The 27,251-nt window shown below is 39.1% G+C and overlaps 1 protein-coding gene across 2 annotated transcripts in view; it reads right to left on the minus strand.

The window, feature by feature from the left end:
- The window catches only part of NR3C2 (nuclear receptor subfamily 3, group C, member 2), a 477,644-nt gene that overhangs the window by 97,661 nt on the left and 352,732 nt on the right, over positions 1–27,251 (minus strand). Inside the window, exons 4-5 of one of the 2 annotated variants that reach the window (XM_006870870.1) lie at positions 5,539–5,889; positions 3,201–3,345 (exon numbers count right to left, since the gene is read on the minus strand). In XM_006870870.1, coding sequence (XP_006870932.1) covers positions 3,201–3,345; positions 5,539–5,889 — 496 coding nt within the window. The remainder of the gene's footprint in view (positions 1–3,200; positions 3,346–5,538; positions 5,890–27,251) is intronic. The other variant, XM_006870871.1, reaches the window with a different exon arrangement.

Raw genomic sequence — 27,251 nt, forward strand, 5'->3', positions numbered from 1 at the left:
ATATCATGTTTGGTAAGGTGGAGGGTCAGAGAAAAAGAGGAAGACCCCCAATGAGATGGATTAGCCAAGTGGCAGCATCGATGGACTCAAGTGTGACAACAATAGTGAGGTTGGCCCAGGATTGGGCAGTGTTTTGTTCTGCTGTGCATAAGGTCGCTATGAGTCGGTACCGACTTGATGGCACCTAACAACAACAACAATATGTGTTACTTTCATCCTCACTCATTCTCCCGCAAGCCCTCCAAAATGGTGAGAGAGAATACATTTCTGCTCTTTAAAGCCACCTACTTTGTCATGTTTTGCCACCCCAGTCCTAAGAAACTGAACATACCTCATTGCTTAGAACACTTCAGTGACCTTTCTACTATTCTTAGGAAACAGAATAAAGCCCCTAAGGTGGACTCCAAAGCCCATATGATCTGTACCACTCCCCCTACCCGTGTTCCCCCCCATTCCGGGGCTCAGGCCACACTACCTTGCTCTCAGATCTTTGAAGGAGCACATCCCTTTCTGTCACTGGGCCTTTGCACATGCTAATCCCTCAGCCTCTGTCAAATTTCCTCCTTCTAACCTTCCTTCACCTAATTGGTGTTCACTCATTCCCAGGAAAGCCTTTCCTGACTTGGATCAATGTTGTTGTTGATGTTAAGCAGTGTGGAGTCAGTTCCGACTCATAGCGACCCTGCACAGGGTTTCCGAGGCTGTGAATCTTTATGGAAGCAGAAAGCCTCATCTTTCTCCCACGGAACTTCTGGTAGTTTCAAACTGCTGACCCTGAGGTTGTAAGCCCAACTCGTAACCACAACGCTACCAGAGCTCCTTGACTAGATCAATACCTCCAGTTAAATGCTCTCAAAGCACCACATCTTTCAATATTTATTATAATTTTACTTACAAGCTGCTTTAATTTTTGTCTCCTCCATGATGCAAAAAGCTGTAACTTTTTTTTTTCCCATCCTTAATTTCCTAGACCATTGCTGGCAGTTAATAAATATTTGCTGAATAAATGCAGGATGAAGCACACATACGCATTCAGATTTGACTGGCAGGTGAGCCTTTGTAATGCCCCACACTGAGTTCTCTTTATTGATGTGGTTTGACCAAAAAGCTTAATTTCATTTCCAAATGTTTCCTGGGAGTAGTCCACCCGTGGAAATCGAAACTCAGTGATATTCTTGCCGGCTGATAGAAAACTTGAAAAATCTACATTGAGGTTGAGGGCAAAGGTTGCCTCAATTGCTATTTTATAGAACAGAATTAATTGCATAAAAATCTTTAGGTGACCTTTTCTCTTTTTGATTTCTTATAATTTCATATTCATTTCCAAAATGCTGTGCTGTTGCGGTTCCTGCATCCCACTGAGCCAATTCCTACTCATTGTGACCCCATGTGACAGAGCAGAACTGTCTGTCCCATATGGTCTTCTTGGCTGTAACTCTTCACAGAAGTAGTTCGCCAGATCTTTCTCCTGCAGAGCCACTGGGTGGGTTAGGACTGCCATCCTCTTGGCTTGCAGTCCAGTGCTTAATTGTTTGCACTGCCAAGGGTCCTTCAAAAATGCTATGCTGTTGTTGCTGGTAAGTGCCACTGAATTGGTTCTGTGTCATACAGACGCCCTGCCCTGTATAGGGTTTCCAAGGCTTTTCATAAACTATCCAAATTATCAAATATAAGGTGCTTTTCCTTAAGTTTCATTCTTTAAAAAGGATTCTTGAAATTTTTGGAAAATGTGCATTCAGATGTTTAGACACAATTAAAGGGTGAATATTTGTACTAAATCAGATTAAATGGGTCATTTAAATTCTCTATAAAAACAAAGGCAAATGCAGGCACCCTAAACGGCATGAATATATATTCTCATTTACTCACCTACGTACCCTTTTAAAATAAAGACCTTCCTGACTTCTTTTTTCCTCTTGGTTTATAGAAGTTATTTTAAAACAAGCTTATTGCTAATTTCCAAAATTTCAGTTGATTATGGAGGGAAACAAATGAATTAAAATGTGCATACTAGATGTTTGGCTTCATGTCAAACTTTTGGTGAAAATTTAAACAGTACTATCATTTTTTTGTGAAAAGGTGCCAAAAGAGAGGTCATTTAAAAAATTATCAACCAATGTTCTTAATTTATCTTTGAACTACAATCATCTTTGTGATATACCATCCTGGGGTGAACTGGAGCTCCTATATGAATTACTACTGGTTATTAGTCTTGGTATGGTGCTGTAGAGTAAGCACTGGGATGATAACCATGAGTTTGATGGTTCAAACCCATCAGCTGCTCCTCGGAAACTCTACACAGGGCCACTATGAGTCGGAACTGACTTAAAATCACGTAACAACTTAGGCACCACATGTCTGTATTTAATTGTTTGTAGTGGTTGATTTCTTTCTATCACCAATCTACTTCTCACCTGTCTCCTTCCCTATTGAATCCTTTAGTTCCATATCTCTACAGAAAGCCATCTGGTAGAGTACAACTCTAGTTACTATCATAATTCAAATGCTCTCTTTTAATCTTAAGCATTCCTTGATCCAACAATTACGAAGATGTAATTCTGAATGCAAACCTAAATGAAATGTGCTAATGGTGAATGCAAAAAGTATCAAAATGTGAACAGAAGCAGGAAAGAATTCCTGATCAAAGAAAAATCCAGGTCAGTTCTTTCAACCTTTTAAAATACACCATAAAACTAAAAATGTTTTGCTACAGAATAACATTTTGGCTTTTTTTTATTATAGCAAAGAAGGGTAATTATGATTGTCATGAAAATATATTGAGCAGCTATATATGGTTAACAATATGAACGCTTGCAAAAACGGGCACTTTATACATTCACACTTCCTAGAAATTACAGTCTTCCCTAGTGGAGTTAAATACCGATAGGGACTGCTTTCTATTAATTGTGGCTATGTACCAGTTGAAATTTCAGAGCCAACTGGATCATCTGTCTTTTGGGACAATTCCCACATAATAATACACATATACACACATTGATTTATATATATTCAGAGTGTGCATTACATTTTGCAGAAACTAATTTTTGATTTCTCAAACTATAGATTTTTTTTTTGCTATCAAAAGAGTGCCAGTATCAGATTATCTCACAAATATTCATCTGTTTAGAAATTATACTAAAAAAAAGCATAACAAATAAATCTTCAGTTTATTTTACGAAGGCTAATTAATAGGTACTTACTCATTAAAGACTAGGTCTGGTGCAAAATAGAGAAATTGGCTGTTCGTATGTTTGTACGATCTCCAGCTCAAGGCAAATGATGATAGACACATCCAAGAATACTGGATTAGGGTAATTTGGTCCTCAAGAGGCAAGTTTTTAAATCCTGAAGAACAGAACAATTAATCACAGAAATGCACTTAGCATTTAAGTATATTCCAGGAAGAAGCTACTTAAGTCAACTCCAAACAGCTACCTTTTTCTAACAGACTCAAATCAGTTCAATAGTCAATTACAGCACACTCACCATGGTCTTACCTGTTACATGTTTTACTTTAAATTCACTCTAAATTCTCAAGGAGACTGAATAGCCAAACTGGAAAGCTTAGTGACAGTTTCCACATGGATAAGGTCTAAAACCCTTGGTCACATGGAAAGAATCTGTATTAACTTGCACAATTTGATTCATTCAAATAAAGTGCAATTTAGTAACTGTCAACACCTGAGGATGTGCAATAATGGCGGGAGATTTTAATTTTCATGAGTTTGTGTTGGCTAAAAAAAGTATTATTCCTTGTTTCTCATAGTCTAGGATAACACTGGATTTCAGCAATATTCTAAAGTAAAATAAGGATCCCCAACACTGACACACTGACCTCTCCTTCTCAAAGTCTTCCTGTAGGGACTTTGAGTCTTTTTTTTTTTTTTTTTGTCCCTTTTCTCACCCTCGGTTGGTGCAGTGGATTAAAGCGAATCCAACTCAGAGCTGCTAACTGAAAGGTTGGTAGTTGAAACCCACCAGCTGCTCTGTGGGAGAGAGAAGAGGCTGTCTGCTCCCAAAAGATCTGCAGCACCAGAAACCCTGGCACTTGTATTCTGTCATACAGGTCCCTCAGAGTTGAAATCACCTAAACGGTCGTGGATTTTTAATTCTGATATAGTCACAGTAGCATCATGCTTTTCTCCTCTTCATAAAATTTCACCTGGGAAAGTTCCTTTTCGAGGACTCGTGGAGGCTAGATATATCTTGTTTCTTACGGCTACGGGTTGAATAATAAGGTACACCCTGGTAGCATCATGGATTGTGAGCTGGGTTGCTAGCTGCCAGGTCAGCAGTTCGAATCCACCAACTGCTACATTGAAGAAAATTGAGACTTTCTGCTCTCGTAAAGATTTACAGCCTTGGACACGGTCAGAACAGACTCGGTTGCACACAATCACAACCACCATCACCACCACTGGTTGATAATAGGAAAGCCAAGAAACTGCATTGGATTAATGAATTCATAGAATAACTTTTAAGCTATGTTTCTATTTCCAGTTCTATTGCTGTCAGTTTGACTTTGACTCATGGCAACCCTATGTATGTCATAGCAGAATAGAGCTCCATAAGGTTTTTCAAACAGTATATCCAAGTCTTTCTTCCTAGGTACCTTGGGTGGACCTGAAACTCCAATCTTTCAGTTAGCAGTTGAGCATGTTAACTGCACCACCCAGGGACTCATATAAATTAATAGGGGCCTTGCATAAGTAAATAATAAAAAAAAAAAAAAAAAACAACCTCTGTAATAAAAGAACAAACAACTAAAGTAGAAATTTTAGGAACAATTAAAAAGACTGAGATAATATGTTCTGACCAGGTCTCATACAACTTACTTGATGTTGTTGTTGTTAAGTGCTGTTGAGTCAGTTCCGACCCATAGCAACCCTGTACAGGCTTTCCGAGGAGCGGTTGGTGAGCTTGAACTACTAATGCCTTTGTTTAGATTGTTAAGTGCCTTCGAGTTGGTTCTGACACATAATGACCCTGTATAGGGTTTCCGAGAAGTGGCTGGTGGGTTTGTACTGCTGACTTTGTAGTTTCAAGTTTGTGCAGATTCTAAAGTGCCACACCAGGAGTCATTCGTCCTGATTATATGAGCTTAAGAGAATGGGCTCAGCTTGCACTTTCACAAATAGAACATATTTTACTTAACTAATGTTCTTAGGATGAAATTTTCCATTTCAATCAATAGATATATGTGTTATATTAACAATAGAACACTTTACCTTGTGTTTTCAGAGGACATTAACACATTAACCAGATTTTTTTCAATTTGACTTCAGTTTAAAAATTTGGTATTAGGACTTAATGGAAAGTTATGGTGTGGCGCTGTAGGATCAGCCAAAAGGTTGGTGGTTCAAACTTACCATGTGCTCCTCGGGAAACCCTAATCATGGTTGCTATGAGTCGATATTGACTCAATGACACTTAACAACAACAACAACATCTCCAATAGTGCTGCTGGGCGTAGCAAAGTTTGTTGCCCTGAGTTGGATTAGTTCAGGATGCAGACCATGAGAGGAGAGGAAATCTTACCTGGAAGTACCTTTGCCCATTTCACAACTTGAATCATCTGTTTGCCTGCTAAGCGGTTCAGAGTGGAGAGCAGGTTTTCGGCTGTGTCTGGTTTTGAGCTGTCGTAGCCTGCATACACAATTTCAGGCTCGATGTTTTCCAGGATCATAACAGGCGAAGGCGTGAGTGCCCGTGAGATGGTGGAGAGCTGAGGAACCAGTGCCGTGTTGACTGAGGGCTCTTTTGCGGGAGCGATGTAGGTGGTTCCTTCCTCAGGACTCTGGGGTGGCGGGGGTGGCGGCGGCTGCTGCTGCTGCTGTGGCTGCTCCTCATGAATCCCTTTTAACTTGCCCAACTTCTTTGACTTTCGAGCTGTAAAATAAATAAATAAATAATATTTATACACATACAACGTATTTGGGATACTATAGACAGATAAAGTAATAGGGGTAAATTCAAATTATGTTTGGAATACACAAGTTAAATTTCAATCCAACATTGCCTTATATCAAATAAAGCATACTTTTCTTCTACTCTTCTTAAACCAATAGGAGCATTCCCTTTGAAATAGTTTTCTAAAAGAAAATGTATAGAAAAGTCCAATTTTTATTACGTGTTAACATTACTGCTGTTGTTAAGTGCCATCAAGTTGGTTCTGACTCATAGCGACTCTGTAGTAGGGTTTCTGAGGAGCGGCTGGTAAGTATGAACTGTCAAACTTGTAGCTTGCAGTCTAGTGATTATCCTACAGCAACACACTCATAAAATTAGGAGAGTAAATTCCTTCTTCAATTCATGCTACACATCTTCACGAGAGACACTCTACAGGCTGCACAGGACTCCAGCTAGTCATCTTCAGTAAGCTCTAGCCTTATGCTTTCCTTAACATGTGTTCAGCCTAGTGGTGGAGATAAGAAATGAAGCACAAAATTCTACTGTAGGGCATATAAAATAACGATAAAAATAATAATGAAAAATTTCAGAATGTGTACAAATATCAAGCACTGTTCTTAAAACAACAATAAACCAAAACCACTGTCACTGAGTTGATTCCAATTCATAGCAAACCTATATTGATAGTTTCCAAGGCTGTAATCTTTATGGAGGAGAAAGCCTTCCAACCTTGTGGGTAGAAGGCCAAAGCATAACTGACTACTCCACCAGAGCTCTATGTTGTTGTTGTTGTTAAGTGCTGTCGAGAAGGTTCTGACTCATAGTGTCACTGTATAGAGTTTCCAAGGAGTGGCTGGTATGTTTGAACCACTGATTTTATGGTTAGAAGTCCAGTGCTTATCTTACAACATTACACCAGGACTCCAGGGCTCTATTGGAGGTTTGTCGACTGCAGACTTACTTTGCAGTCCAGCATATTAACCCACAATGCCACACCAGGACTCCACAGGCTTTATATAAATTAATAATTTACTAATTTTTATGAGTAGGTAGTATTAGGATTATCACTTTATAGTGAGGAAATTGACATCAGAGAGGTTAAAAATCTACACAAGATAATTCAGCCGTTCAGTGTAAGATACATATAAAAGAGTTCAGATGAAGTACAAATTACTTCATATGCTAATTACATATGTCGCAACTATGTTGTCAAAACTAAGTATCATATGAACTCATAACTCCTACTTACTATCTATGAAAGAGCTGTCAACAAACAATGTCTAATTATGTATTATTTTCATGCTGTCTCTGCTCCCTCTAACTAGCTTTCCCTGGTCCCGGCTGGGCCTCTCTAGTGCTTACCTATCTTTACCTTGTTGCTGGTGAGCAATCACTTTCTTATGTATGGCATTTTATCCACATGCAATTAGCCCTGTGTATCCAGGTACATAGTGAACTGCTGAAACACAAAGACTGGGTGTTCCTGCCCTTTTACAACACCCACAGGACCTTGGAAATACTAAACTTAAAGAAAATGATTCATAGATTCCAACTGAATAAACGGGAGAGCAATCAACCTGAAAAGCAAGCCCTGCAACAAGCGGAGAGAAATTAACTCCAAATTGGACACTTACAAGAATTAATAATTACACAACAAAAAATTCAGGTCTACGTTATACCAATACACACCCTCCCTGCCTCTCTTCCCCCCAAATCAGCCTCTACATTTTTGTACATAAAACTAAACAACTTTCTCTTAAAGTGAATGGAAAAAATTGAGGAAGTAAAAGAGCTGAACAGGAAAGTTCAAAGAGCAGCTCAAGAAGACAAAAGTAAAGTAGTATACTTAAATGTACAAAGACCAAATCTACAGTTAGAAAACCAAAAGGGAAGACTATGCTTGGTATTTCTTAAGTTGAAAGAATTGAAGAGAAAAATTCAAGCTTTGACTTGCAGTATTGAAGGATTCTATGGGTAAAATATTGAATGATGCAGGAAGCATCAAAAGAAGATGGGAAGAATACAGAGTCACTATATTTAAAAAAACTGGTTGATGCTCAATCATTTCAAAAGAGACTGAAGGAAGAAGTCCAAGCTGCACTGAAGAAACTGGTGAAAAACAAATTTACAGGAATGGACAGAATATAAATTGAAATCGTTCATCAAAATAATGCAGCACTAGAGGCACTCACTCACCTATACCAAGAGATTTTTAAGAAAGCTATGTGGCCATTCCAATGGAAAAGATTCATATGTGTATCCGTTCCAAAGAAAGCTGACCCTATAGAATGCAGTATCATTGATACCACAGAGAACTAAGATTTTGCTAAATTAAAAAACTGTTGTAGTAGTACATTGACAAAGAGCTGTCAGATATTCAAGACAGTTCAGAAGAGGATGTGGAACTAGGGATATCACACATATCTTGGTTGAAAGCAGAGAATACCAGAAAGATATTTACTTGTGTTTTATTGACTATGCAAAGGAATTTGATTGTTATGATCACAACAAACTATAATACCATTTCAAAGATGAAAATTCTAGAACACTACATTATGTTCAGGTGGAAATTGTATATAGACCAAAGGCAGTCTAAACAGAATAAGGGAATAACTACAAAGTGGCATTGTAGATTAATTCGCTGGGCTGTATATTTGGTTTGAACCGTACTGTTGACAGTTCAAGCTCACCAGTCACTCCTCAGAAACCTGTATACAGGGTTGCTATGGGTTGGAACTGACTGGATGGCACTTAACAACAACAACATAGTTTAAAATGAGGAAAGTTGTGTGTCAGGGTTGTGTTCTTTCACCATACTTATTCAGTCTGTATGCTGAGCAGATAATCTGAGTCACTGGAGTATAAAGAATAGCATTAGAATTAGAGGAAGGCTCATTAACAACCTGTGATATGCAATGACACAACCTTGTTTTCAGGCGGCAAAGAGGGTTTGCAGCACTTGATGATGAAGATCAAAGTCTACAGCCTTCAGTATAGATTATAAATCAATATAAAGAAAACACTTCATAATTGAATCAATAAAGAATATCATGAAAAATAGAAACACAGATTGAAGTTGTCAAGGATTTCATTTTACTAGGATCGACAATCAATGCCCCAACAATCAGCACTCAAGAAAACAAAACATACAATATTGGGGAAATCTTTTACAAATCCCTTGTTAAAGCATTAACTTGCAAAGATTACACTTTGAGGACTAAGGTACACCTGACCTAAACCCAGGTTATTTTCAATTGTCTAATATGCAATGGAGTCTTGGTGTGGCACTGTAAAATAAGCACTGAACTGCTAACCGAATGGTTGGTGGCTCAAATCTATAAGTCACTCCTCGGAAGCAGTATACAGGGTCACTGAGTTGGAACTGACTCAATGGCACTTAACAAGAACAGCAATATGCATGTGAAAGCTAGACAATGAGTAAGGAAGATTCAAGAATTGAGATGACTTTGAATTGTGGTGTTGGTAAAAATTATTGTACACATTATGGATTCCCAAAGGAATGAACACATCGTAAATTTCCTTAATCTCCCATAGTATGAACATGTTATCAGGAGGGACCAGTCCATGGAGAAGCAGAGGGTCAGCTTAGCACAGGGTCAGCAAGAAAGAGGAAGACTCCAAATGAGACGGATAGACACAATGACTACAATGGTCTCAAACTGGCAATGACTGTGAGGATAGCAAAGGTAACTGTGCAGTGTTTCCTTCTATTTCACACAGTGTCACTATGAGTCAGACTGACTTGATGGCAATAACAGCAACACTGTTGTTGTTGTCAGACGCCATTGTGTCACTTCCAACTCACAGCGACCCTAAACACAACAGAACGAACAGTACCCAGTCCTGTCCCTTCCTCACCATCACTGTTAGGTTTGAGCCCATTACTGCTGTCATAGCACCAATTCATTTTGTTGGGGGTCATCTTCTTTTTCACTGACTCTCCACTCTAGAAAGTCCTTCTCCATGGACTGGTCCCTCCTGATAACATGTCAGAAGTATGAGAGAAGTTTCACCACCCTGGCTTCTAAGAAGCATTCTGTTACTTCTTCCAACACAATAGATGTTTGTTCTTCTGACAAGCTCATGGTATTTTCAATATTCTTCTCCAATACCACAACTCAAATGCAGCAATTCTTCTATGGTTTTCCTTACTCACTGTTGAACTTTCACATGCATATGAAAGTTGACTACTGAAAATACCATGATTTGGGTCAGGCACATCTTAGTCTCAAACTAGTATTTTTGTCCTTGAGCACTCTGAAGAGGTCTCGTGAACAGGTTTGCCTAATGCAATATGCCATTTGATTTCTTGGCTGCTACTTGCATGAGTGCTGATGGTGGAACCAAACAAAATGAAGTCTCTGACAACTTCAATCTTTTCTCCATGTATCATAATGTTATTTATTGATCCAGTGGTGAGGAGTTTTGTTTTCTTTACATTTAAGTGTAACCCACACTAAATGCTGTGGTCTTTGATCTTGATCAGTAAGTATTTTAAGAGTCCTTGCTTCCAGAAAGCCAGGTTGTATCATTTGCACATCTCAGGTTGTTAATGAGTCTTCCTCTAATCCTGATGCCACATTCTTCTTCATATAATCCAGCTTTTCAGATGATTTACTCAGCATACAGATGAAATAAATATGTGAAAGAATACAAGTCTGATGCTCACCTTTCCTCATTTTAAACAACTCAGTATCCCACTGTTTTATTTGAACAAGTGCCTCTTAGTCTATGTACAGGTTCCTCATGAGCACAATTAAATGATCTGGAATACCCATTTTTTGTAATGTTGTCCATATCTTGTCGTGATCCACATGACAAAAAGCTTCTGCATAGTCAGTAGAGCACAAGTAAACATCTTTCTGGTATTTTCTGCTTTCAGCCAAGATCCATCTGATGTCAACAATGATACCCTTAGTTCCACATCTTCTGAATCGGGCTTGATTTTCTGATAGTTCTTAGTTGATGTACCGTTGCAGCCATTTTTTAATTATCTTCAGCAAAGTTTTACTTGCGTGTGATATTGATGATATTGTTCAATTATTTCGACATTCAGATGAGTTGCCTCTCTATGGAATGGGCATAAATATGGATATTTTCTAATCACTTGGCCAAACAGCTGTCTTCCAAACTTTTTGGGATAGACAAGTGAACACCTCCAGTATTGCATCAGTATGTTGTAAGATTTCAATTTGTATTCCATCAATTCCCAGAACTTATTTTTCACCAATACCTTCAAGTGCAGCTTGGATTTCTTTTCTTCAGTACCATTGGTTCTTGACCATATGCTACCTCTTGAAATGGATGAACATCAACCATTTATTTTTGATACAGTGACTCTGTGTATACCATCCATCTTCTTTTAATGCTTTCTGCACCATTCAATATTTGCATCCATGGAATACTTTAATATTTCAAGTTGAGGTTTGAATTTTTACTTACTTCAGTTCTTTCAATTTGAAAGATGCTAAGTGTGTTCTCTTTACGTTTTCTAACTCCAGGTCCTTGCACATTTTATTATAATTCTTTGTCTTCTCGAACTGCCCTTTGAAAATTCCTGTTCAGATCTTTTACTTCCTTGTTTCTTTCATCTGCTTTAACATTTCCACACTGGACAACAAATTTCAGTCTACTTTGACATCCATTCTCTTTGTTCCTTTCCTCCTGTTTCTTAAATGACCTTTTGCTTTCTTCCTGTATGATGCTCTTGATGTCATTCCACAGCCCTTCTGGTCTTCAGTCATTAGTATCTAATGCATCAAATCTGTTCTTGAGACAGTCTCTGTTTTCAGGTGGGATATGTTCAAGTTTTATATCTCATTGACTAGTTTTCATTTTCTTGAGTTTCAGCCTGAAAGCATATGAGTGTATGTGACAGTCTGCTTCACAGTCTTTCCCTGGCCTTGTTTTGGCCGATGACATGGAGCTTTTCCACGTCTCTTCTCACAGATGCAGTTATTTTGATTCCTCTGTATTCCATTTTTACAGGTGCATGTGTACAGTCATCTTTCATGTTGTTTAAAAAAACATACTTGCATTGAAGAAGTCATTGGTCTTGTAAAATTCTATCATGTGAGCTTCAGAATCATTTCTATCACCAAGGCCATATTTTCCAACTACTGATCCTTCCTCTTTATTTCCAACCTTTGCATTCCAATCACTAGTAATTATCAATACATCTTGATTGCATGTTTGATCAACTTCAGACTGAAGAAGTTGTTAGAAGTCTTGAATTTCATCATCACTGGCGTTAGTGGTTGATGTGTGAATTTGAGTAACAGTGGTACTAACTGGTCTTCCTTGTAGATGTATGGATATTTTCCTATCACAGAGAACACATTAGATTTCAAGACAGATCTTGAAATGCTCTTTTTGATGATGAATGTGATGCCATTCCCAGCATAATAAATCACATGATTGTCAGAGTCAAAATGACTACTCCCAGTTAATTTCAGCTCATTAACACCTAGCATATCGATGTTTATATGTTCCATTTCAGTTATGACTACTTTCAATTTTCCTAGATTCATACTTCGTACATCCTATGTTTCAATTATTAACGGATGTTTGCAACTGTTTCTCCTCATTTTGAGTTGTGCCCTATCAGCAAAGGAAGGTCCCAAAATCTTTACTCCATTTGCGTAATCAGAGTCAACTCTAATTTGAGGAGGCAGCTCTTCTCTTCCCCAATCATAATCTGAGTGCCTTCCAACCTCAAAAGAGAGGCTGGTACCATATTTGACAATAATCTGGTGCTATTTAAAATGTTTTCAATTTCCAGCACTATGTCTGACAACATTCCGCTGGTATTCAGTGGCTAAGCATTCAGAAGAAGAGCAAGCACTCTACCTCTTCCTAGTCTGACTTAGTCTGCCAGCTCAGCTGAAATCTGTCCACCATAGGTGGCCCTGCCAGAATTTAAAATACCGGTGGCATAGCTTCCAGCACCACAGCAACACAAACGTCACCACAGCAACACAAAAGTCACCATAGCATGGCAAACTGACAGATGAATGGTGGAACACCATTACCCACACGTATTTAATGCATTCCATTTCCATGTGTTTAGTTTTGTCTGTGTTCTTTATGCTATTGATTTCTCCTTCTACAACATTATGATAAGAGAGTATGTTTTGTGTTCAAATATATTTTAATTCATTGAACCTTGCTTTGTAGCCTAATACATGATCTGTTCTGAAGAAGGATCCATGTGCATTGTAGAAGAATGTGTGCTGTGCTAACATTGAGTGGTGTGTTCTGTATATGAAGGAGTTTCAAAAACTCCTGGAAATATTTCATTATTGTTTATCCACAGATTGTTTTGAAGTGCCTTCATATGTCCACAAGGTTGTTTTTTTTATAGTGTTATTTATATCTTCTGTATCATTGCAGAGTTTCTTTCTAGTTGTCCTAACCATCATCAAAAACGATGTGTTAACTTCTTCAACTATCACTGTAGAACTATCCATTTATCTTTTTCAATTATGTTAGAATATGTCTTCTTAGTGGATTGATCACACATTTTTAAATACTGGAACTGGGCACAATAGATAAGTAAAGCATAACTGCTGTCTTTACAAGAATTTCACCATTTCATTTATTTATAGACTTTCCATCCATAAAAGATTCAGACAGAAAAATAGGATTTTTAGAATTATTTCAAATTAAAGTCAGATGTCTCATATTTTTGTGTAGTAAAAGGAAGATGCTGTCAAATTACGCCCAATAGTGTTGTGCATATAATATGCAATTACATGAATGAGTAGGTGATGAATGAGTGAAGAAACAAAAGAAGAAATCATTTCCCTTTGACTAGGGAAAACAGAGAAGAACAGAACCAAACACCTAGAGAGTCCAAAATGGTAGTCAAATGAACTCACAAAGAGAGTGAGAAAGCACTTAACAGTATGAAGTGGCCATAAGGGGAGTTAGTTACCTGGGCCTGCCTTTGCATCACATGAACTCACACTAAGCCCCAATTAATCCCTCTGAAAAACTGAGATGCTGCTGCTCATTTCCTCTATTTGACAGAAGACTAAATACATAAGGCAAATGAAAACATGTTGAAAATCATTACCAGCATTTGAAATAGTATTTCAATGCTATTTTCTTTCGTATACTATTATAAATATTAAAAAATTCTAATTCATTAAAATGCTCTCATCTTTTGTGACACTTGATAATAAGAACCATAATTTGACTAGAAACAGTCAACTGTAATCTTTTTGAATTTTATTAAAGGTGATATTTGCTTGAAAATTAATTATAAAATTAACATTTGTTTTAGGCCTTAGGTTTATAACGCTGTGTTTAATCTGATGGCTGATTTAAGGTCACTGCTATGAAATAGCATAAAGGAGAATGTTTAATATTTTTTTCTAGCACTCATATATAAGGCTGTAGCCTGTAGCATAACCTATTGAGCAGATTATCAATATTACTTTTAGCATTTCAGTTATATTTTGCTTCATGCTATGATTCTGTGAATATATGTGGGACACATTTGAAATTGAGTAATCTATATTTATCTAAATAACTCAAAGTAATATACAACTTAATGTCCAGATTCTTCATCCAAGTGTATCCATTCAATATATTTTCTAAAAGCATGGATCTTGAGACTACATTAAGTAATTATACACATATCACTCCAAGAAGTCTTTCCAAAATGTTTGAAAATTTGTATTCTTTGAATACATGCTGTGTTCTGATTTAAAGCTCCTAAGCATTGGTAGGAGTCCTGGTGTGGTGCTGTGGGTTAATGTGCCAGACTGCAAAACCACAAAGTTGGTGGTTCGAGCTCACCAGCCGCTCCTCAGAAACTCTATAGAGGGTCACTATGGGTCAGAACTGACTCTACGGCACTTAACAATAACAACAAACATTGGTAAAAATTCCTATAAGGAGCTCTAGTGGTGCAATGTTTAAGTGCTCAGCTGCCAACCAAAAGGGTAGCAGTTAGAATCCACCAGTCCATATAACCCTAAGATTGTTGTTGTTAAGTGACATCGAGCTGGTTCCAACTCATAGTGACCCTGCACAGGGTTTCCGAGTAGAGTAGATGTTAGCGCAGTAACCCACAGCACTCCACCAGGATTAGGCACTATTATCATTCCCATTTCACAAATGAAGAAAGTGAAGCAGAGAGAGGAAATACGTTTTCAAGGTTGTAGAGTGAGTTAACATTAGGACTAAGATTTGAATCCAGACATCTGGCTCAGAGGCCCTGATCTTAACCTGCTTGCAACACAGCCTCTCTTGGAATTCTTTTCTCTTTATCTAATTTATATTATTTTTATATGTTATCAATGGCATAGACTACAAGTGTGTAATTAAGATGTTTGCTAATTACATGGGTACATTCTTGGCCAAAGAGTCTTCATGAGAATGCTCTCAAGATCCAAAGTGTCAGTGAACTTAATTTTAGGGTCTTAGCACTAATTACTATGTTACTAGATTAGCATGGGAGTAAAGGCCTTTGGACTTGGAGTCTTATGTTCCCAGGCTGCCCAGAACCACACTCCATCTCTCCATTGTGAGCAATAATCGCCATGTGTGTGTGCAAATGTGTACATACGTGCACACACAAGTACACATGTGCACATAGTAGTGTGTGTTGCATTAATGAGACTACAAACAGCTCTCAGTCTCACTTACACCTGGTGCCAAGTCCTAATTACCAGCAGTATCTTGGCAGTCACTTCTTTCTGGCACCACTGGGAGACAGAACTCTATAGATTTCTCCTTTTCAGAGAATTCTTCCCCCAGGAACTGTGTAATGGGGAGGTCCTGCTTCCTATCCTGACCAATATGCAAAACAGCAAGCAGGGAGCCTCCTGGTGGAATCATACACAATTTTGGACAAATTTCCACTGGAATCTCAGGAGTAATACAACTCTATAAATATGGCATGGCAAAGTTTTCCGATTGGCTTGCTCTCCCTCCTGAGGAGGATATTACCTTCTTTTTACACCTCTGACCAATCACTGTGTGGCAAGTGATAGGCAACTAGGAATGATCTTACTCCTGTATCCCAGAGTAAGACTGGAGACAAACAGAGTCCTCACAGGACCTTCGCCACTGCCTTTCTCAAGTGTGTTCAATGAATAATTCTTTAGTCCTAAAACATGGTTAATCTGGACAGCTTTTCCCTCTGGGGTAGAATAAAAAGAAAAGATGTATGGAACTTTAAAAATCACAACAGTTCACTGTGAAATGTTAAGAGTGAAATTCTATCATTTTTAAAACCTTTCAAGCTATGTATAATGGTTAAGGTCTGTTGTGGCTCATTATCTGACCTCTGGTTCTTTGGACTTGAGCTGGTAGCCTGCTGTATTATAGCCCGCCAACCCTGGGAGCTGTCGGTAGCCTGCCATCCTACCTGACAACCTTAAACTCATTTGCCTCTGCAGTCAGAAGACTTCCAGTTGACCTGCTGATTTTGGGTTCATCAACTCCTACAGCTATGTGAGTCAGGAGAAGCCTTCAGTCTGACATCTGACCCACAACTTGAAACGTGTATGCCTCTACAACTGTGTGAGCCATTTCCTTGACATAAACCTCTCTCTCTATGTATATATTAACCTTTCTCTCTGCATATGTGTATATTATATATACATACATATATATATGTTGGAAATGATTCGACAGCACACAGCCACCTACTAATCACCTTTACAGGCCTTCCCATTTCTCTCTCCACCTTCTGACACTGACCTCAGCCAGGTATGCCAAATTGCCTTTCCACCTTGTTCTCGGTATTTGAATGATTTGACTTTTCCACTGCCATCCTAGTCTAATGATCTTAGACTAAGAGGGTCAACCAAGTATTTCTGTGCCAGAAAAACCAAGTGGAAATGTCATCTTTCTACAGGTTGAATTGGCAACACAGTAAAATCTCCCAAATTTGTACTCATGGGAAAATGGCCATCTACATGGGTTTTAAGGCCATGGACATGAACAGAGCCAGGATAAAGGTCCAACGGAAAGCTTCTTTCATGAAAAAAATCAAGTAGCTCAAAAACTGTTAACAGTGTCATTGAAATTGGCCAATTTTAATTGTTTATAAATACTCAAGGGACTAAGACATTTGAATAAAGGGTTTTTAAAATGCCTTTATAAATATTCCGATTATGTAATTAACAAATTAGCAGGCATTCTTGATTCTTTTTGCAAAGATAATATTGTAAGGCAGACTTAAGCCCTTTAATCATATTAAAAAACATTCCAAGTTAGTTATCATTGTTGTTGTTGTTGGGTGCCATCAAGTCAATACCTACTCATAGAAACCAAATGCACAACAGAACGAAACACTGCCTGGTTGCTACATTTGAGCCCACTACTGCTGCCACAGTGTCAATCCATCTCATCGGGGATCTTCCTCATTGTCTCTGACTCTCCACACTTCACCAAACATATATCCTTCTCCAGGGATTGGTCCCTTCTGAAATTATGCCCAAAGTATGAGAGAGAATGTCTGACCATCCTGGCTTCCAAGGAACATTCTGGCTGTACTTCTTCCAATACACATTGGTTTATTCTTTTGGCAGACCATGGTACTTTTCAATACTATCCTTCAAGACTACAACTCATATACATCAATTCTACAGTCCTCCTTACTACTGAATTTTTACATGCATATGAGGTTATTGAAAATACCATGGTTTGGGTCATGTGCACCTTAGTCCTTAAACTGACAACTTTGCTCTTGAACACTTTAAAGAGGTCTTGTGTAACAGTTTTGCCTAATGCAGTACATCATTTGATTTTTTGATTGCTGCTTCCATGGAGTGTTGATGGTTAATCCAAGCAAAGTGAAGAGACTCTGAAATTTGCTCTCCAGTATAAAGATGCTAAAGCAAATAGAAGAAATGAGGAGGTAAAAGAGCTAAACAGAGAGTTTCAAAGGGTAGCTCAAGAAGACAAAGTCAAATATTATAATGAAATGTGCAAAGGCCTGGGGAGTTAGAAAACCAAAAAGGAAGAATACACTCAGCATTTCTCAAGCTGAGGGAACTGAAGAAAAAATTCAAGCCTTGACTTGTGGTACTGAAGGTTTCTACGGGCAAATTACTGAGTGATGCAGAAAGCATCAAAAGAAGATGGAAAGAATACACAGTCACTGTATCAAAAAGAAATGGTTGCCATTCCAAAGTAGTGGATCCCCACATATTAACAGTGATTATTCCACTTAACTGCTATAGCCACAAGGTAGGAATTTAGAATTCACCAGTCGCTTTGCAGGAGAAAGATGTGGCAGTCCTGCTTATGTAAAAATTAAATACAAAACAAAACCCACTACCTGCTTGAAAATCCTACGGGGGCAGTTCTACTCTGCTACAGGGTGGCTACTAGTCAGACAGAAGTGGTTTGTTGTTTATTTATTTCTTGTTTTATTTTTATCCAGAGGTATCTTCACGTACATTTACAGAGAGTTAAAAGGAATCCTGGTGGAATTCGGTTGCCAGCAACACTGTGGAAGAAAGAAGAGGCTTTCTGCTCCCTCAAGGATTTACAGCTTTGGGATCCCTATACAGGGTTGCTAAGAGTGGGAACTAAGTTGATGGCACCTTAACAACAAAAATGTAATAAGGAACCCTGGTGGCACAATGGCTAAGCACTCAGATGTTAAATGAAAGATCAGTTCCAAACTGCCCAGCAGTTCTTCGTGAGAAAGATGTGTCAGTCTACATCCATAAATGTATACAGTATTGCAAGATGGCAGACCAGGCAGACACACTACACAAACCCTCTACAACAAAACCAGGAGAAACCAAATGAGACAAATACGAACGATAATTCTGAAACCCTAAGCTCCAGAGAAAAAGATAAAGAAGTGGACTGAATATTAGCTAGGAGAAGAAGCTGAACAGAAGCAGCAAGAAAGGAGATAGGTGGGTGAACTGTTAACTGGACTGACAAGAAGCTGCCCTTGGAACTTTTGCAAGCAGTGTTCAATAGAGACAGCGACTTCAAAACACAAACGCACTTGTGTTGTGCTTTGTGATGCAGCTGGTGACTAGAAGGATGGGATTGTTCCTTGATTCACATCCTCCTGGTGACCAAAATGATGGCCAGCCCACATCCTCACCCACCCATCAGGAGGAGACAAGCCTCACCCTGCATAAACCCTGGCTCTACCTGAGGTCAGAGCTGTTCCAAGTGCACCTTCCCCAAGTCCTGAGGCACCTGAATTCTGCCTCATCAGACCATCAGAACTCATAGTACCAGGTCTTGGCCACTCCCATAATCAGTCACACTGCCCCCAGACAACATCTAGACCCAGCTCTATCTAGTACCACTCCCTGCCCCTCCCCTCCCCACTTCATTAGCCCCTTGGATGCTCTGCCCTTCCTTTCTCCCCAGGCCCCAGTTTGCTCTTCTCTGGACCAATGCTCTTGTTTCACTTTTCTCCTTTCTTGTTTTGTTTTTCTTTTCTTTTACTTGTTCTTTCTCTGCTTTGCTTTTCTCTTTCTCTTATTCTGTTTTGCTTTACTTTTTCCCCCTTTCCTTTTCTTTATCTCTTCTTTACTATCCTCTTCTTTCCCCAAGCATTTTTATTTTTATTTTTTGCCTTTCTGCTTTTGTTTCCTTTAATTATTAAATTCTTTTTTCCTTGCTGTTGTTTGCCTGTTTTCCACTGCTTTCTCTCCCCTTTCCTGTTTAGTTTTTAATCTCTTACTTTTATTTATTTTTTTTCTTTTTGTTCCACCTGATGAGACACAATAGCTGTGCACACATGACCAGCCACATTCGCACCACCTCCTTACTGGGTGAGGGCCAATATCCACTCTGACGCCACATGATCACTGATAGACAGCAGCCTACACCAGTAAAACCTGACCTCATCTACATGAACAGCAAGACAAAGCATTGTGCAAATACTCACATTCTCTATCACACTCACCAGGAGACAGGTGATGAATGCCTAAGAGTGCACATACAATCATCAATTAAATGCAAATATAGCAACACTACAATGTCTCAGAAAATAATTCCAGCTCATATGACAAAACAAGGCAAAGTGGTTCAATCAAGCACACAAAATACAGAGCCAAAAAACCTTTTGAAGAAGAAATGACATTGTAACTACCTGATAAGGAATTCAAAAGAATGAAATTTAGGTACCTTCAAGGGATTGAGAGGAAGATCAAGAAAGCTGCAGACAAAATTAAGGAAAACATAGACACAACTTTATAAGAACTCAGGAAAACACTAATGTGAAAATATGTGGCATGTGGTACCAATCATTCATCCCACAGCCCTCTCTACTCAACTAGGTTCAATAATTCATTGACATGGTCACACAGGGCTCACAGTTACAGGATTTATTAGTGACGTTAACAGGTTACAATGCTCAGGACACAGTTGTTCCAGTCAGCTACTGAATAAATGCCCATAGGACTCACCACTCTCCCATAAGCCTCAGCCTGAAGGCACTCAACTCGAACTCCATGAATCAGCAAACCTAACTTCCATACTAAGTGCCAAGAGGCTCTTGACTCTACAAGCACACTTCCTATCCAAAGTCACTTAACTTTACTTGCTCCATGTCTGTCAAGTCCACTGCTCTATCCTGTGTACTAGTTCTTGGTTCTGTTGCTGCTGCTCTTCTGCCACTCCTCGAGTGTCACAGCTTTCTGTCCCTGTGTCGAGGAGGTTCAATATGCAGGGATCTCGGGGGCCAAAGGACACCTCCACTCCTAGCTCTTCTACTTTGATGGCAGTGAAATTTCCACTCCTGATTCTGAGCTGGTCATTTTAAACCCATAGAGTTTTATAATTAGAATTAACTCTGCTAACAATCACATCTGTATCAAGTCAGCCTATCAATATCTTCTCCCACCTTCTCTACCCCAGGCCTGTTAAGACAGAAATGTTCTTTGGTGGAAATTACAGAAAATGGCTAGAAGAGACAAGAAGTAATTCATAATATCACAACTACAAGAATAAATGGGTAAAATAAATGAAAAATTAGAAACCATATGAAAATAACAAAAATAAATCTACATGATTAATATTAAGATTTCAGAAATAGATAATACACTGAAAGGGTAAAGTAGAAATGAAATACTGAGAGGCCAAACGAGTGAGCTTGAAGACATATCTCTCAACACTAATCAGCTAGTGGAACAATCAGAAAAAAGGAAGGAAAAGTCCAAAGAAAATCCAAGAATTATGTGGGACATAATCAAGAGGAATAATTTATGAAGTGACTGAAATTCCAGAATAGGAAAACACCAAAAAAGCACAGAGAAAATGGTCAAATCGTCTTGAAAGAAAACTTCTCTAACATAGAAGATAAGAAGATACACATTCAAGAAGCTGAAAAACTTGAAACAGGGTAAACCTCAAACGAAAATCACTAAGACATATCATAATCAAACTTTCCAAAACTAAAGATAAGGAAAGAATCTTGAGAGCAACTTGGGAAAAAAAGGAAAAGTTACCTACAAAAAATAATCAATAAGACTAATCTCTGATTTGTCAGCAGAAACCATGCAAGAAAGAAGGCAATGGAATAACATATATAAAACCCTCAAAGAAAAAAGCTGATAACCAATAATCATATACCCAGCAAAACAGTCCTCTAAATATGATGGCGAAATGAGGAATTTCTAGATAAGCAAAAAGTAAAGTAATTTATGAAAACCAGACCAAACTTACAAGAAATACAAAGGAGAGTTATTTGGACAGAGAACCAGTAACAGTAGACAACCTGAGATTAATATACATGACAACATCACCCACACATCAACCCACATAGAGAAGTCTTCAAAGTAAAACAAACCTACAGGACTTACAATAGCGAATCAGAGAGATCAATTTGTAACAAAGACAAAAGTCAAAACAGGGAAAAGTGTAGCTACAGAACTTATAAATGGAGTGGAAGTCAAGCAGATTTCAAGATAGAACAGACGGTTCTAAACTTGGAGAGAAATTAATACATATTCTATTTAGGTGAAGGGGAAGCCAATATACAATTGAACAGACATGCAAGCTGAACAGGTGTGGGAGGGGCAGTATAAGCATATCCACTAATAAATATATATAGGTCTGACATAGGATATTTGTACATGTGTATTTACTTTTGCTGTAAATATGTCCATGAATGTGGAGGACCATACAGAGGACAACGTTATGAAAACTTAGACATAACCAAACACTTTGAGGGACTGAGTCGCTGGGTGTGGAGACTCAGGATCATAGTCTCAGGGGCACACCAAGGTCCACTGGCATAATATAGTCCACAAAGTCAAGGTTCTACATACTATTTCGGTGAATGGCAACTGGGATCCTAAAAGCTCATGAGTGATTATCAAAGGTGCAACTATTGGTCTCTTCCTTTCAGAAGTTAAGAAGAGTGAAGGAAATTGAAGAGGCAGGGAAACAATTAGTTCACTAGCCTAATGGACAATATGAACATCAGTCTCCATGACCATGAGACCAGAAGAACTAGATGGTATACGGCTACGACTTCCAACTGCTCTAAAACTGATCACATTCAGAGATGGTACTGAGTTAAGTAGCAGAAATGGAGAACAGAACTCAAAATTATAAAAGACACCAGGCTTACTTGTCAGATAAAGTCTGGTGGAACCCTCAGTCACCTTTCTGCTTTGGAACTGAACTCATCCCCATGGCTCAATTTTCAGCCTAAAGATAGGCATGTTAATAAGGGGAACAATAACACTAGTGAGGTGTACACGCCTTAGAATACTCAAGCATGTAAGAATGTGAGAACAAAAGGGCAGCATTTAGGCAAGGACAATGTTTGTCAGGGTTAAGAAAGGAGGAGGAATGGAAACAGCAAAGAGTAGGGTAAGTGAGGCTACACTGAGGTGACTGTAATCAATTAGATGAAGCAAAATGTATATGAGTATAAATGTGTTGAATATAAAAATGATTTGCTCTTTAAACCTTCACCCAATTAACCAATAAATAAATGAATAAATAAATGCCTTGGAAACCCTATGGAGCAGTCCTATTCCATACCATAAGGTCTCTATGAGTCAGAATTCATTTGATGGCAGTGATTTGTTTTTAATACTTAATTAAAAAAAAATTTTTTTAAGGCCATTCAAATTCAGGACTATGTATACATATGAATACCAGTATGTGGGAAAGATGGGAGGTGTGTGTTACGGGGTTCCATCTTGGGACAGAGCATTAAAGGTCAGCCACGTTAGGGACAAGCAAGAATGTCAGAGGAAGACCATTAGAGAAATGGTCTCTTGATTAGACTCTCTTTTAGGGGTGATGGAGAAAATTTCCAGAGCTTTTTTTCTGCTGAAACCTTGCTTGGTTTTATATTCAAACAAGAAAGAACACCTACTGGCCTAAGTTTCAGGGGGCTGAGCCTGTGCTGTAATTAGTTCTAAAGCTCCCCTTGATACCTGTTATAAAGAAATGAAGTGGTGAAATGACAAGGTCGGTAGGCAGCTCCTCGCAGCCAGGGTCCTGCTGACTTATTCTATATAGACAAACTCCTATTTGACACTGAGGATCTGCTGATATATACTCTGGGGAAGTATCAGAAGGGAACAACAAGATGACAAATCCAACAGCAACAAAGTCTTGTGTGGGATATGTTTGTGGAGAACAAAGGTAAGAATATAGGAAGCCAATAAAACTCATTACCTTCAAGTTGATTCTGACTCACTGTAATGCTTTAGGACAGGAAAGAAATGCCTCATAGGGTTCCCAAGGCTGTGACTCTTTACGTTTGCTGACTGCCACCTTTTTCCTGCAGATTGAGCAGCTGGTGGGTTCGACTGACCTATGGGTTAGCAGCTGAGTGTTTTCACCACTGGGCCACCAGGGCTTCTTAGGAAATACAGTTGTTGTTAAGTGCTGTCAAGTTAAGTTCAGACTCAAAGCAACCCTATATAGGGTTTTCAACAAGCAGGTGCTGGATTTGAACTGTTGACCTTGTGGCTAGCAGTCCAACACTTTATCTTACAGCGCCACACCAGGATTGCAAATGTTGTTATTTAGTGCCGTCAAGTTGGTGCTGACTTATAGTGACCCTGTATGGGGTTTCCAGGGAGCAGCTTGAGGGTTTGAACCACCAACCTTGTGGTTAACAGTCCAGTGCTTATCCTATAGCGCCATACCAGGTCTGTTAGGAATACAATTATTGTTAAGTTCCATTGAGTTGGTTCTGACTCACAGTGATCCTGTATAGGGTTTCCAAGAAGCAGCTAGTGAGTTTGAACTACCAACCTTGCAGTCCAAACCAATCCTGTGATCCGGTGCTTACTGAACAGTGCCGCACCAGGACTGCACACAATAGCAGGTTTCAAAATCCTAAACATCAAATAATGGTGAGCATGTACTTCTGCTGAAGGAGCTCTGGCAGCGAGTGGTTATGAATCGGGCTGCGAACCGCAAGGTCAGCAGTTTGAAACTACCAGCTGTTCCGCGGGAGAAAGATGAGGTGTTCTGCTCCCGTAAAGATTTACAGCCTCGGAAACCCTGTACAGGGTCGCTATGGGTCAGAACCAACTCCATGGCACACAGCATCTACTTCTACTGAGGTCAAGATGAGATACAGAAGTCTTAAAAGGCAGAAAGGATTTAGATCAGACATGAGGAGAATCTCCTCCAAGCATTCTGGAATGTGTTATGGAAAAGAGCCTAGAATGCCTTACTAGCTAGAACATGCAATATTCTTTTCTAAAAACTTTAAAGTAATAGGTAGGCAGATATCCTGCTAGCCTGTGTGCAATTCTGCCCTAAGGTGAAATAATATGATTAAATGAGCTACTGAGGTCAGGTGGCACTACAATGGAAGTAAATAAAACCTTCCAACATACATTCCAGGCTTACAATTTGTTTGAAAGGAATATCTCCATTTCATATTTGTCTGGAAAACAAAAATAAATCTTTTACACGTATAAGTATGATAACAGATACTCTTCCAGAATATACTCACAGGGCAAATACTGTGATATCAGAAGGTATGCTTGGAGAATGTCTAGTGCACACCTAGATTAGTTTCTTCTGTTAGCAGGGGCTCTTTGATTTCTAATGCTGAGATTACATAATTGGGTTAGCTGGGAATCTAGTCATAGTAGATTGCTATTTCTGAGAATGTCTGTATCAGGAAAGAAATCCTGCTGGTGCTGTGAGGTAGGAACTGGGCTACAAACTGCAAGGTTGATGGTTCAAACCCATCAGTTACTCGGTGGTAGTGGATTTTGGTTTATTTTTCAGGTGGAGTCCTTGGTTACTACAAGGTTAATTTGTTTGGCTGCTAACCTATAGGCTAAAGGTGCAAGTCTATCCAAAGAGACCTTGAAAGAAAGTCCTGGTTATCCACTTCTGAAACATCAGCCATTAAAGACCCTATAGAGCACAGTTCTGGAGTCCTGGCGTGGCGCTGTGAGTTAACATGCTGGACTACAAATTCGGTTGGAATGGCAAGGTTGACGGTTCAAGTTCACCAGCTGCTCCTGGAAAACCCTATGCAGGGTCGCTATGGATCAGAACCAACTCAATGGCACTTAACAACAACAGCAACAGAGCACAGTTCTACTCTGACACACAACAGGGATCACCATGAGTTAAAAATGATTTGACAGCAATTGGTCATTCTTGGGTGGTGCTCGACTACTAAACAAAAAGTTGGTGGTTCAAACCTATCCTAAGGTGTTGTGGAAGAAAGGCCCGGGGATCTGCTTCCAAAATACCACAGCTTGAAAATTCTATGCAGCACAGTTCTACTCTGCAAAACATGGGCTTGACATGAGTCAGACCAACTCCATGACAACTATTTTCATGTTGTTTTTGCTGTTACAGATAGCCCAAGCTTTTTGCTGCTTCTACATCCTTAATGGAGTCCTGGTGTGGTGCTGTGGGTTAATGCGCCAGACTGCAAAGCCATTTGAACTGCAAGGTCGGTGGTTCAAGCTCACCAGCTGCTCCTTGGAAACCCTATACAGGGTTGGTATGGGTTGGAACCTATGCACTAAGCAACAATAACTCCTTAATGCTGATGGGAGGAGAAATGTAAGGAGGCAACATCAAACCAGTCACAGTCTGTGTCTTTACTAGTAACAATTAATTGAGGGATGAAGTTGTTATTTCTGATTAAAAACAGTCCCTAAGCTCCATGGCAACTGATAATTAAGTTCTTCGGACAAATATATTTGAGAAACCAAATTAGCAATCCTTACAAAAGAAATTTTCCTTTTTCCTTGCTTTGAAAATTCTTATTCTTTGGGCATAACTATGCTCAAGACTGACATGGGTGTATATGTAAGAGGAAAAAAACCCACAAACAAGCAAAAAGGAAAACCTCCACCTAGTTTTACAATACTGTTAAAGTAAGAAAAGTAGATAACTGAGGTCACCCAGCAAACAGACACCTCCCTCAGTTGAAAAGCTAATTCTTCAACAGCTGCAAGGACTATGTTTGAGCAGTGAATTTATTACATGAAACACAATCTCATTGGGCATGCAAGGTAAATAGACTCATTAAGAATGTTTTACGAAGAAATAACACTGTTCCAAACAAGGTCGCAGGGGTGAACAAGGTACAAGAAAGAGGCAAAAGGCAGTGACCTGGAAATGGACTTCAGCCCTCAACTTAATTTATTGTGCCTTCCTGAGTTCTAGCAGGACTCTCAAGAGCTTAGGCGGATGTGAGAATGCACAATGGCTAGGAAAAAACTCAGGAAAGGCCCTGTAGGTAACTCCTCACACAGACAGGTCGACCCAAGCAGGATCTACCTTCAGCAAATATGACATATGAAAATAGCAGTTTATACAACAGATACATTAAGGAGTCATTATCTCCAGAAAATAGGTTTTAAAAAAAAAACTGAAACCAAACATTTAGTAGAATATGTATTAAATAAAGCTCTCAAAGCACATTTACAATATAATAAAGTTGTTTGCAGACCATTCTGACCAAAGCCAAAATCAATGGTCCATGAAAAATGGGAGAAACATGTTAGAACAAACTTAGCCCTAGTAGTGTGGTGTGTCAAAGTGCTCAGATGGTAACCAAAAGATTGGCAGTTCAAATTTACAAGGCACTCTGGGAGAAAGAGGCGGCAGGCTGCTTCTGTAAAGATACATGGCCTTGCAAACCCCATGGGGCAGATTTACTCTTTCCTATAGTGGTTACGAATTGGCCTGCGAACCTTAAGGTCAGCGGTTCAAAACTACCAGCCACTCCGCGGGAGAAAGATGAGGCTATCTACTCCCGTAAGGATTTATACCCTCGGAAACCCTGTACAGGGTCGCTATGGGTCGGAACCGACTCGAAGGCACTTAACATCAACAACATAGGGTTTACTTAAGGAGCTCTG

The sequence above is a fragment of the Chrysochloris asiatica genome, unplaced genomic scaffold (genome assembly GCF_000296735.1).
Source record: "Chrysochloris asiatica unplaced genomic scaffold, ChrAsi1.0 scaffold00155, whole genome shotgun sequence".
Lineage (NCBI taxonomy): Eukaryota > Metazoa > Chordata > Mammalia > Afrosoricida > Chrysochloridae > Chrysochloris > Chrysochloris asiatica.